Source organism: Cibotium barometz, chromosome 15, assembly GCF_041138505.1.
Source record: "Cibotium barometz isolate CiBa-2024 chromosome 15, ASM4113850v1, whole genome shotgun sequence".
Classification (NCBI taxonomy): Eukaryota; Viridiplantae; Streptophyta; class Polypodiopsida; order Cyatheales; family Cibotiaceae; genus Cibotium; species Cibotium barometz.
The window spans coordinates 40,771,927-40,785,350 of NC_141060.1; the positions used below are offsets into that span (position 1 = coordinate 40,771,927).

At 44.0% G+C, this 13,424-nt stretch overlaps 1 protein-coding gene across 2 annotated transcripts; it reads left to right on the top strand.

Annotated features, from left to right (window-relative positions):
• The first annotated feature begins 3,344 nt into the window (after positions 1-3,344).
• LOC147631307 (S1-like domain-containing protein C146.08c) lies at positions 3,345-12,732 on the top strand. Of its 2 annotated transcripts, XM_086809687.1 has the most exons (4): positions 3,345-3,691; positions 3,817-3,892; positions 11,520-11,646; positions 11,840-12,715. In XM_086809687.1, exons 1-4 carry the CDS (start codon positions 3,575-3,577, stop codon positions 12,057-12,059), a joined length of 540 nt encoding a protein of 179 aa, XP_086665813.1. In that variant the 5' UTR covers positions 3,345-3,574; the 3' UTR covers positions 12,060-12,715. The 2 variants fall into 2 exon arrangements, with proteins under 2 accessions (XP_086665813.1, XP_086665814.1); XM_086809688.1 differs by lacking the exons at positions 3,345-3,691; positions 3,817-3,892 and adding an exon at positions 4,244-4,380 and having other exon boundaries at positions 11,840-12,732.
• The last annotated feature ends 692 nt before the right edge of the window (positions 12,733-13,424 follow it).

Below are 13,424 nucleotides of genomic sequence, written 5' to 3' on the forward strand. Positions count from 1 at the left end.
TTTTCGGGTTTTTCATCTCCTTGAACCACTCCCCATGACTCGTCATGTGGTTCGAAGCGCCTGAATCCACATACCATACATTATCCTTTTGTGCTGCATCAACATTTTCAGACATGGCATTCACAACATGCTGCATAACAAACAACCTTTCACATTATCCTCATTATTTCTGCTTGAGGATGCATAGTTGTTTTGCTGCACTTTCCCATTTTGCATGTCAGCCTGCTTCTTATAACATTCTGACTGCACATGTCCAGGCTTACCACAATAATAGCATTCACGTGCATCATTATATTGCCTTTGCCAATTTCCACGGCCTCTTTGACTCCCCCTGCCTCTGAATCTGCCTCTTCCACCTGCATGTTGTTGTTGTTGTTGATTCTGGGACTGTTGTTGTTGCTGCTGCTGCTGCTGCTGGCCATAATTCTGATTACCTGTTCGGCCACCTCCTTGACCACCTCCTTGACCGCGTCCACGGCCTCCTCTACCTCGTCCTCTTCCTGAACTCGTGTAAAAGGCCTGTTGCTCTGAACTGTTTTTGCTTTGTGAAGACTGTTGGTCTTCACCCAAGTTCTTCTCTTCGATAATCAGCATAGACACCAAATCTGTAAAGTTGGGAATGTTTTCCCGAGTCTGAATAGACGTCTTGAACGCCTTGTATTGTGGCCCGAGACCACGTAAATAGACTTCCACCTTGTCATCATCATCTACTGACACACCAATAGATGCAAGGGATTCCACAATACCCTTTATCTTCAGCGCATAGTCATTCACAGACATGCTCACTTCTCTTCGATAATCAGCATAGACACCAAATCTGTAAAGTTGGGAATGTTTTCCCGAGTCTGAATAGACGTCTTGAACGCCTTGTATTGTGGCCCGAGACCACGTAAATAGACTTCCACCTTGTCATCATCATCTACTGACACACCAATAGATGCAAGGGATTCCACAATACCCTTTATCTTCAGCGCATAGTCATTCACAGACATGCTCTTTTTCTCCACAATATGAAGTTCATTCTTCAACTGTATCTTACGTGCCTTGGTATTTGTTTCATAGAGCTTTACCAAGGTGTCCCACGCCTCCTTGGGGGACTTGGCATCCTGAATGTGCCCAATCATGGTGTCCTGTATACTAATGGATAGCCAATACATAACCTTCCTGGCTCCTTGGTTCCAGTCTTTAAACTCTTTCACATCTGCAGTAGGATTTATGTCCGGTATCTCGGTGCCTCTTCATGTTCACCTTCTATGTAGTCCCAATAGCCTTTTCCCATCAGGAAATTAGTCAACCTGAATCTCCAAGCATGGAAGTTATTCTTATCCAGCTTCTCAGCCACAATCTGTGTTATGCCATCATTAGACATCTTGCCAAACACACAATTTTACCAGAAACAGCACTCTGGTTTTTCCTGCACAACTGCTGTATTTTCTGCACAGCGGTACTGCAGTCCACTAAAATGTCACAACCAGTGACCTCAATGCACATACATACACCCAATGGCAACTGTAGACCTCTTTGCAGCACCCACAGTGTCTGCACAGTCAATCTGTCTTCCTGCAGTACTTAAAATAGAGTTCTGCAGAGAATCGATGACTTACCCGCAGTGCTCGAAATCGCCTGCGTTCTGAAAAACGGAGGTCCAGACGCGCCCAAAACGCGTTTTCGGCCCAGAAATTGTAGTCCGAAGGACTGTATAGTTGCCCTATAGCTTTACTCCCGCGAAGAAAGCTCCTCAATCAGAGACCATTTGCCGGTGCCTCCCGTAGAGCTCCCGACAAGGGTGTAGTCACCAACACAATAGGGAAGAGTAGTTGAAGCTCTTACCCTCGTACCGCTTCCTGTGGTTCTCTTGCTTACAGCTCAGCCCTTAGCACGAACTAGTAGCACGAACTAGGCTCTGATACCATGAAAAGATGCAGGGGGGAAGAGAGCTTGAGCTCTTGCAAGCACACACACACACTCACAAAACCCTAATAGAGAACACACAAGGTGAGAGGCTGAAAATCTTCTTCTTCTCTCCTCAACACTCAACACACCATATACAAGAATAAGAGTACACACAATATGAAAGGTACTCAACCAATACATACACGGGTTCTCTATAGTGTGAACCCGACTAAATGAGCTGGCGCTATAACTATGCCAGTCTCTAGAGTGGCTGTCACACAGCCTGTCATCCCATTGGCTGCAATTCACCCAAGATCTCACCAACCATGCCAGTGGTGTAAGAGTGGGGCCTATATCCCAAGTGGGTCACCTCAGTGTCCATCGCCTCACTAGAGCTCGATATCTCAACACCATGGTCACCCTACCATTTGCAATATAAAGAAGAGGTCTTAGCTTTGACAATGGACAATGTGGTCTTACAACGCCATTACTACACTTTGTGGGTAAGGGAATGGATTGTTTTTGTAGATTTAACTTGGAACTGACTAGCAATTATTGTCGCATTTGTGTAAAAAAGCAAAGCACTAAGCTCTTCTATGGTCACATTGCCTATTGGCATTCACTTGTTGCATTTATGTGTGGCCTTGTTTGACAAGAGCCTTGGCGAGATTTTCGGTGGCACATGTGTTGGTTTCTGCTTCTTGTTCGATTCTACTTCTTGCATATTGTCATCAAGGTAGATGGTTTGTTTATAGTGTTGATCAAACGAGGCGGGGTCCAGCTTCAGATTCAACAACCCTATGAGGAAACAATCCATAAACAGATTCAACAACCCTATGAGGAAACAATCCATAAACAGATTGAGGGCTACATCTCTATGCCCTTGGATTTGCTATCTAGCCTTATTGTGCATGTTCAAAAAATGTGTGTATTTTGGTCTAGAGAAGTGACACATATCGACATGTGATATGGATGTCCTCCATACTCTTTTTTGTCATCTTGTAACATCACATGATGTGAACCATATCATCATTTGATAGTGATAAGAATGATAATCTAGATAAAGGTTTCGAGCACACTATGCAAAGTGAGCATGCTGTAAATGGCAGCCATATCTCCATGATAGTGCATAAGAATGACCATCTACATAAAGGTTTAGAGCACACTATGCGAAGATAAACCAAGGCACAAGGAGAGGAGAGAAAAGAGAATAAAAAATAAGAGGAAAAGACCCCTTTGATTGCTATTATCTATCAGCATGTGCAGCATGTACTGTTGCCGTTTTTGACCCTTTGTATTCCGGCTTCCATTCCTACATTTTGCTTCTTAATGTCTTTTACATACCACAGCAACGCGCGGGTCAAATACTAGTTCACCAAATGCTTTAAGATGGAAGGCATATCTCCATGAGTAGGGATGAAGTCGATGAGTGACTATCATTCCATGCATGTCAACCATGTGATACCATCATCAAGCTGCATGGCTACATGCAATGCGACTTTAGGTCGACCGCTGCTGAAAACTACCCGTGTCAGGGTTCATTCTTCCGTTGAGCTTTTGGACTCGAGACAGCGTCTCTTGCATCTTCTGCAACCGATTCACGAGTACCCACACTACGCAAGGTGCCTGGGTCCTGTGCCTGTTTTGTTTACACGCTTTTAAGATACCTGTAGGTGATGCTATGCGAGGAGGAGGGAGGAAGGCGTTGAAGCAAGGAGCGCTGCAAGGAGGGCTAGACCTCCAGCCGGGCCATTCCATCAGCAGAGTCGTCTCCTTGCGTGGCTCCAACATCATCGAGGTGCTGTGTGTGTGTGTGTGTGTGTGTGTTTATGTGCTTGCGTGTGTGTGTGTGTGTGTGTGTGTGTGTGTGTGTTTTTATGTGCTTGCCTGCATCACATGCTTTTGGTTGACCTTCAACTTCAGGTCGAAGATGCTGACTCGGTGAGGACCTTGTGCCTACTCCCAGCCAAGTTTAACAAAATCCTTTGGATAAGAAAAGGTGCGACCTTCATGGCAACCGTCTTCTTAGGTCATCTGATTTGGTGGGAAAAGACTGGGCGGGGGAAACTTGTGACGGAAGGGGGAGACTCCCCGACCATTAGGAATGAACAAGGGACAGATTTAACCCCTTTTTTCGAGATGCAAGCTGAAAATGCAGGTCTCCACCTGATCTGTAAGCTCTCTTAGTATCTGTCATGGTCTTGAGTCAGCTGAAGAGAAATCTTAGCCGTCCAATCAGCACCGCTTCCTCCTCAGAATGTGTGCCAGATTCTGACAGTTCAGATTTCTGAATTTGCTGAGATGGTGGTACCTGATTTGTGCAACAGTCACCATCATCGTAGATTCCAGCCTCCTCATAACCATGATGGCAGGAGATGTTCCCTCATTGTCCATTCAGCCTAGGGAAATTGGCTCATGGCATCTGCACTCGTTTTTTTTCCTGGTACAATAGGCTCCTGGAAGTCCAAGACGACCTGCCATTGCCAGGTCAAGGCTTCAGCTCAAGTGTCTGTTGTTAGTTTTTTTTAAAGGCTTATCTGCTGTCGCTTCATTGTTTGCCAATGTGTGGATGTAATGGATTTCATTTTGCGGCTGCTGCATGCCTAATAGAGCTTCCTCTACGTAGTTTGTTTTTGTGGGTTAAGAATTTTCTAGGTGACCTCCATGGATTCTTCCTACTAAAAAAGATTATTTAGAGAAGAATGTAACTATGAAATCGACCCTGCCAGGTGTAATTTTATCACAAAGCACTAGGGACATCCTCGTGCTTTGTGCAAGTGTGACGGTCTCATTTGCCACATTTCATAGTGCTTAATGCAGTAAGTTGGAGGTTTTTTTTTGCCTTCCCGAGAATGTGCATTTTTGGTGCAATCAAACCTTGCTGTTCTGATGGTTTTGCCTTGTTGTTGATGAGAGAGAGAGAGAGAGAGAGAGAGAGAGAGAGAGAGAGAGAGAATAATATTAACATGTACAAAAGACCCCAAGGGTCTATGAGACCACGAGTGATAAAATGATACCATGGGTATACCGAGCCATGGAAAAAGTAACGGAAAGAAAATGAAAAATAACTACCATGGGTACATATATATGTGATAACAGCGTATGACCCTGTGTATGAGGTGAACTAGCCATGATCAAGTAATGGTAATGCCCGTCTCAGCCAATACCGATCTGATGACTAAGAGAGGCCTGTGTGATGGAAGCATGCCATGGCGCCGAATAGCCTCCTTGATCTGTATATGTCAGGTGGAGGATTGTGATGCTCTGGGCTGGGGGCATTTGGCCCAGAGAATAGGTCAAGCTAAATCACTAATGAAGACCACCTCTAGGACATGGTGCCGGACCACTAGTGCGGGTGGTGGGCTCTCATGTGGATGCATATAGACTAAAGAAATCTACAATGGCCCTTTGAGAAGTATCATGTCGAGCTTCCTACTCGTTACGCTGACTTAGTACTGCATTCCTATGACGTCTGCCCTCAAGCAAATACATACTGAGGCGTCTCCGATCATCATACTACATCACTTGTGTTGGAATTCAATGCTCCACCCTCGTCATTGTCATTGTCATTGTCATTGTCATTGTGGGGTGACGGGTTGCTCTATTTTCTAAGGCTCCTTGTATGAGGAGTAGCCGTTGTTGATTAACCATGGACCCGTCAGTCCCCAATTTAGACATTGGATGTTGGCCACGTTTGATCAGTTTATCCAAAATATCATCTATGTGTGGAATAGGAAACCTGTTCTTAATTGTGATTTTATTCAAGGAGGCACGATAATCCACACACATGCGGTACGAACCATCCTTCTTCTGTATCAATAAAACTGCGAACAATAGGGAGAAGAGCTAGGGCGTACTAGCTCTTTCTCAAGCAAGTCATTAACCTGCGTCATAATCTCCTCTTGTTGATTGGCACTCGAAATCGGCCTTTAGAAATTTGACGGGTGGTGGAACAAACACTCGCACACAAAACACTTCATCACCCATGGGAACTTGAAAAAGGAAAACAAACAGGGGAGCTAGAATGCTCCTGCAAATAGTACAAGGACATTGATTGGCCCCAAAACGCAGTGGCGCCCCTTGCGGTATTTCTTTATTTGAACAAATATGAGTACAAAGTATAACTTGTCGAATCCTTTACCAATAGGATCCCTTTTAGCTTTTCACCTAGGACTTTCCAAATAAGAACTCTCGCTATTACAGCAAAGCATTCCATAGAGAAGGCACACCTGTACGACACCTTCCTGCCAGAAAAGGTCTTCCCCATCTCTACCATGGATCCCACAACCCTTTCCCAAACAGCAGTAGTGTTGAACCAAACCACATGTCCTTCCTATAGTCACAGCTTGCATGTAACCTCGAGAAAAACTAAAACTTGTTCACATGAATCCAGAGGCATGCTTTCCACACGAAACCAAAGACCTGAATGTGGTAAACCATAGACCTGTATCCATAAACCATAGGCCTGCATCCTCGATATCAAAGTCCTGTTTTCTTCTCGAAAAACCAATGTCCTGTTTCCATGACAGATAAATCCACATATGCACCATCCAATCACGGTGCCAAAAACCCATAGACCCGCTTCCATCATGCTTGTCTAAGCTTGTCCGGTTTGGCTGCAGAGATGCCTCAGCGATGCGGTCTGCTCCATACTGCAGAAAACTGCCCGCCTGGCTGTCACATGCAAGTAACTTGCTCCACGACCGCCAGCACCTGACCAGATTCATTGTTGCGTGCCCATCCTCTGTCTGGTTGCTGGCAGTCCGTGCACATAGCACTTTTGGTGTCCTGTTGCTGGCAGCAACCCATCTGGCTGTATCCATGCGCTCAGTACGCTTGGTTGTAGCCATGCGCACAGCTCCCCTGTCAGCGCCCAGTAGCAGCAGCAGCAACACCTGGCGGTTGCGGCAGCAGCGGCTGCACCCGGCGGCGGCAGCAGCAGCTCTTGGAGGAGGCGGCGGCGGCGGCAGCACAGCACTCCAGGGGATGCGCCCGCGTAAAACTGTCCGGCCACCACCTTCCTTGCTCTGGAATCCACCACCCTTCCATTTAAAAGGAGGTGATGCGCTTTCTCTCAAAAACGCCAAAAGCAAGGATTAAAAGAAACGCATGCTTTTCAAAATAAAAAATAATACTTTAAATCATCAAAGGTTTAAAAACCTTATAACTTTGAAAATCCTTTTTGTCCCCTTTCACACTTGGGATGGCCACACTTATGAGTTTTCTTTTTCATATTAACTGATGCCTGACCACACTGTCCATCCCGTGTCCTTCAAGAGGGAAAAACACAGGGTCGTAACACCCCCGATAAGGTGGCCTATTAGGAGGAGAACTACCTGGGATTAGATCAATGCGATGATCTTTGGGTCTCTCTGGTGGTAACTCACCAAGCAAAGCATCACGAAAGCAATCGCTAAAACCATGCAAGAACTTTAATCTTTCTTGCGTTAAATGATCCACATTTACATTAGTTTGAGCATGTTCAACTTCATCTTTGACAAAAACCAAGTAAGAACAAGTAGACTTTTTCATTACTTTGCGAATTCGAACATGACTGACAATAGGTATAGTGCTTCTTGGAGCACCAACATCTATGACCACTTCCCTACCTCTATGCAAAAAGGTAATTTTCTTGGACTTATAGTCCTTCTTCGGCTCCATACGAGCATGCCAAGGCATTCCCAACAACAATACATCACATCTCATGAGTGGAGGAACCAAAAAGCCCTCATGATCTAGATAGCCTTGGATATGAATGCGGAGTTTCCCAATGATAGGAGTTACATCAACCCCTTTACCAGCAAAAGCGGCATCAACATTCATTCGCATACCATAATCTGATACATTTAACCCAATAGCTGCAGCCATCTCTTCAGTGATGAAGTTGTCTGTGGATGCATCATCAAAAAGGAAAAGAGCAGGCTGATCCTTCAGTTGCCTCCAAGCTTTGCATATGGTTCTGATCTCAGCAGGTTGTCCTGTATTTCCCTGCACATTGGGAATCACATTCACATTAGGCTTCTTTGCCTTGTCCCTTGCATTCTTGGGATTCTTTGGACACTTAGGATACAAGTGGTCCTTACTGACGTATCCAAAACATTTCCCATCTCGTACATAATCAAGCCTTTGCTGGTGGACAGCCCATGATCAAAGAATTTACTCTCCGGCTTGTTAAACGAGCCTTCCTTTGTGTCTGAGGAGCCTTTCTGGTCACTTTTATGAGGCTGTCCCCCCTTTTTCTGGTCATAACCAGCCCTCTTCTTGCCTTTATATGGATCTGAAAATGGCTTGTTTTTGGGCAAAATATGCAACCGTTCCGCCACAGTAGCCGAATGAATGAGCTTTTGAAGTTTTTGATTCGGGTACACCTCAAGGCTATCCTGTGTTACAAAGTGCAAGCGAGCTTCAAACTTTCTTTTCATCTCTTCTTCGTCAAGAGACATGGAGGGAGTTACCTTCAGCAGCACCTTCCAAAATTTGCCCACATAAGTCTGCACCGACTCTCCCTCTTCCTGCGTAAGCCAATCCCATTTCTTCTTCACATTCTTAGCAAAGTTTGGTGGCAAAAACTGTGCATAAAAAGGGATTCAAAATCCTTTTGGAATCTTCCCAAAACATAAATACAGGTGGACACCAGGATAGCTAGTCTTGGGAAAACATACCATGTCAGGCTCCATAAGCCATACATGTACTGTCATTTCAAGCTCCATATGCCACACATGTATAGTATAAAACAGAAGCAATGAGGAGTTTTGTGACATATTGTTTGGATTAGGCAGTTGAGTATGAGTACGAAATGCATTTATAAGTGATAGTGTTTTTAAGTGTTGTAACCCATGGCATGGATTCAACACAGCAAGGGACCCCGGAAGTGGCCTTAGTTTGTCCATTTATTTTAGGGTGGACCATGGAAAGAAGAAAATTGTAGTATGTGAAATAATCTTCAAAAGTATACCAAGTATGTTGTAGAAATAAATAAGCAGCTTCTCGAGCCTTCAATGACTTGGAACATGGATTGAAACATGGCTGTTTGGTGAACTATCACCCAAATCATATCATGACCTTGTGGAGTTCTAGAAATGCCTCAGAGGGTTTAGTATTGATTGATGTTGCAACAATCCAAGACTCTCATCTTGGCAGATAAAAAATGACTCCACATGTTTATGGGTTTCTCTCTTAACAATTGGTCAGAAAAGAAATGTTTCATTGCACTTACACTAGCTGCGCTGCCTTGGAAACATTTAATTGCACTTGAGTAGTTGCCTTGTGTTGGTGAGCTGCATATGGGGTTTTACTATATTTACACAACTTTTTTTTGGCCCACTGCCGCAAAAAGCAGGTCCTAGTGGTATTCTGATGTAAGGGGAAAATCCCTTTTTTTGTCTCTTGTACTTTGTCTTTTGGCAGACCAAAAATGACTCCACATGTTCATTGGTATCTCTCCTAAGAGTGGTCAGAAAAGAAATGTTTAATAGCTGCGTTGCCTTAGAAACATTTACTTGCACTTACAGTTGCTGCCTTGCTTGGGTGACCTGCATATGGAGTTTGATGACATTCACTCAACTTTTTTCGGCCGCTGCTGTATGGAGGTGCGAGTGGTATCCTGCTGATCCTGTCTCCCTGCATGTAGGCTCATCAAGGCCTCTCTATGGCAGCACAGCTCTAGCAAATACAAGCCCAAAACAGCTACGGTCTTTGTAATGCATCACACGTGAAAGAGGACCACAGCCCTCTCTGAAGAGGCAATGATATCTCACTCGTATCTCATAATAATTTGGCATCTGGATTCTGAGCAGATAATGCACCTCCATCTCTGCCTGCATAGTCTGCCATTGTGGAATGCCCTTCGATCTCCGTGTCTCTATTTGGAGAGGATGGGAGGATACCCTTAACTGACCCTTGGCAATCCTCATGGCATGAATAACGAGACACATGTCTATAAAGATACATGGGTTTCGTTCAATGCACCTGTCCTCTATCGAAGTTGAGCATCGTAGGAAGCTTTGGTGGAGTCAGCCATGTCTGACTTGTATGAATTCGGATCAAATCTAGACGTATGATGTGGTTGACTTGCTGCCTGAAAAGAACGAGAAGAGGGGCCTCCAAGCTGTAAAAGGGGGAGAGGTGATCCAAGCTGTCTGGAAGATGACTCAAGTGCCAACCTCAGGAAGTATACATGATATGTTTAGGTGGTAGTCTGGAAAAGGGCATCAAGAGCCAACCGGGCTACCCCCAACTCAGCCAGTAGGGTCTCATGTCACATTGAGGGCTTAACCTCCGCGGCCACGAAGAAGCACCATACATCACCATGGGCCCAACCAAGGTGTCAATTTTCAAAGAGCAAGCTCTTGGTACTCAGTTCCTGGCAGCAGGCCACATACTAAAAATAGGACCATAAAGGTAACCCTGGGATATGCATATAAAGTAACCAGCTCAACTGCATCACTTCGGTATGTGAAGGACTATCTGGCTGCCACCTGATGTGAGGCATTAAAGAGCATGATCTTGATTTTACTCTCTCATCACAAAAGGTCTGAAGTGCATCAAGATACCGCTGCAGCCCTACCACTGACTGTGAAATAAGGACTATGTCATGTGCATACAGGAGGATATGCACCACTGCTTGAGCTAGCCGTGATCCTGTTCTCCCAATCTATCAATTTACTCTAAAATCTTGTCAATGTACAGTCCAAATAGGGTTGGGGAGAGTGGCCAGCCCTGTTTGACCCTGATAGTTGAGACCTCTTGGTGTTGAACCGGCCAATCAAAGTTTTGTATGATGCCATCAACCCTCATAAACATCAGTTGAAAGTGAAGCTCCTGTATGAAATACTGAGTTAAGGGTCTTCTGGAAATTTACAAAGCAGCAATAGAATCATGCTTTCATGCTCCTGCCTCCTCAATAGTAGCGTGAGGGTGAAAATATGGTCTAGTATCAAGTTTTTACTCCTAAATTTTGCATGACCTATGGTCCTCCGTCTCTCTCTCTGTTTCTGTCTCTCTGCCAAAGAGCTAATTTCAGCATCCAAGACTGTGCCCTGAAGCTTGGCCAAAGTATAATCAATCGTAATAGTCCACCAATAATTATTAGGATCCAAGGGGTCTCTTGTTTTGGTACAAGCAGTCGAGGAGGAAGGGAAACCCTCACATAAAGGCCTATTGAAGATGTGAGCTCGGATAGGAGCTGAGTTTTTCCATCCATGCACGAAGTGCTCTGTGTGGAGGTGGTGTTCATGAATCTTTGCTCTTCCATTTTGCAGCTTTAATAGGGCTTTTGTGACATTAAATGTGGTGCAAAATGTTGCAGATTTGGGGTGCAGAGTGTGTTATATGTTTGGCAAAGTCTGGTTGGGGATATCAGACAACTTACTTACGTGCATAAGCCTTCCATCTTTGAGGATCTGTAATGGGTGTGGGTGTTCTCCTCCTTGAGAATGCACGGGGAGAGAGAGAGAGAGAGATCTGACTCTCGTAATGGATAATGGTTGCTGTTTGGACACGAGGCAGCACTTCATTATAATCCCACTTCTGCATATGGTTGCTGTTTGGACATGAAGCACTACTTCATTACAAACCTACTTCTGCATATTATAGATTTTGCGGCTTAATTGTGCTGTGCTTTTCAGGTAGTTTTGTAGTAGTCGAAGAGGGTGAGCGTGAAAAAGCCTTGGAATCAGGAAATAAGGTGACCGGCATCATCTGCCAAGTCCTTTTTGAGGAACAGATACGGGCATTAAAAAGAAGCTCAACCTGGTCTCTCTCTCTCTCTCTCTCTCTCTCTCTCTCTCTCGTGTAATGTGATCACAAGAGGAAATGCTAGGTTTTAGCTAAAGAATATCTGCACATGCATTTACTTCATCTCAGAAGATTGTGTCCCCATGCATGTAGACGACCCTTGAAAAAAAAATGGAGGCATTTTCTAAGCGTCGACATTTTGGTGTTGTAGGCCGGTGGCTTTTAAAGATGAAGTAATGCAGTCTTCAGCATTACAAAAAGAAGGTTCTGACAATAAGAATGGAAGCAAAGGAACTTTTGAGAACAGTGTTAGTGATGGGAGTTCTAGTGGAGATGAGGGTCTACCTCCTTTGGAAACTAATCAAAACAGGCGTTCAGTTAACTGCAACTTATATCAGTCATCTAGTGATGAGGATGAATTTGTCTCTTGACAACTGCCACTTTATTCTTTCATGGTCACGCTCATGTACAGCTCATATGTGAGAGAATTGTATCTGAGATTGTGAGTTCGAACTCTCCAAGGTATGTCAGGTTTTTCTTGGACGGTCATAAATAAATGATCACTGCTATAACTGTGTAAGGGTGAAAGAGGGCAAGCGTAAAGATTTTTGTCCCTCATCAAACACAGATGTTGTAATGTTCTACATGAGCTTGACATGCCTTGGTTACCTTATGAACTTGCCAGCCACCGTCTTCAACTAGGTCCATACACTTCCTCGGGATGGGAAGGAGAGTCCTTCAAGAGAGAGACGGACTGGGCTGTAGCCACTGTCCGGGGGGAGGGGGTTCCCTCTTGGATGCCAAAAGTGAACAATATGCTTTTGACCACTTAAGAGGATGCACATGGGTCTCTATATGAAAGAGGGAGGTGTCATGGAAGATCAGGTCATTTTATACTCCCAATTTTGAAGGAGAGAGCAAGTCTCAATGGGTGGACACCAGAAACGTTGACTAAAAAATGGATACTATGTGTGGGAGTTTCAATATATGTTTAATATCTCAAGATAGATTAGGAGGGAAATTACTACCATATTATATGTCATGGAAATTTAAATATATGTTTAATATCTCAAGATAGATCAGGAGGGAACTTACCCAATATAAAGGATAGAGTGAATATCCTGGAATGAGATGATCCAAGTCCTCAGTCATTCTTATAGCATTTCTCCATGTCTAGGTAGAACATGTTTTACTGCAAATTGAGCTCTTGATTACTCTTGATTCATTTTAAAAAGTTGAAGGTAGGGTTATGTGGATGCAATCTACATATGATATTGGTCTTCTTCTGAGAGAAAAAGTGGATTTGATTCAGTGGTCCATCATAAGAACATTGCAAAAAGTAGATCATAAGGAAGGATAGAAACTGCAAAAAGAAAGGACTCTAAAGAGATGAATATATGGAAAATGGAGGAAGCAAGGAAGGTTGAGGTCCAATCACCAAGATGGCGGATAGACAATAGTGAACTCAAAGGGAAATATTTTTTCATGGTCTAAAAAACAAGCAAAAAAAGAGGAGTGAAGCCAATGAAATGGAGGGATTTGTTGTGACTGATCAGGTAGGCCTTAGTTTTGAAATGCATAAGTTTTTATCCTCAGTACTTCGGATGGTAGTAGAAACAATGCTTTTGACAACCTAAGAGATGGTGGACTTGGGTCTGTATAAGAAAGAGGGAGGTGTCATGGAAGATCATGCCATCTTATACCCCCAATTTTGAAGGAGAGTGAAGTTAAAAAGAGAGGAAATTGAAGCTAATGAAATGGAGGGAATTGTTGTGAGTGATCAACTAGACCTTTGT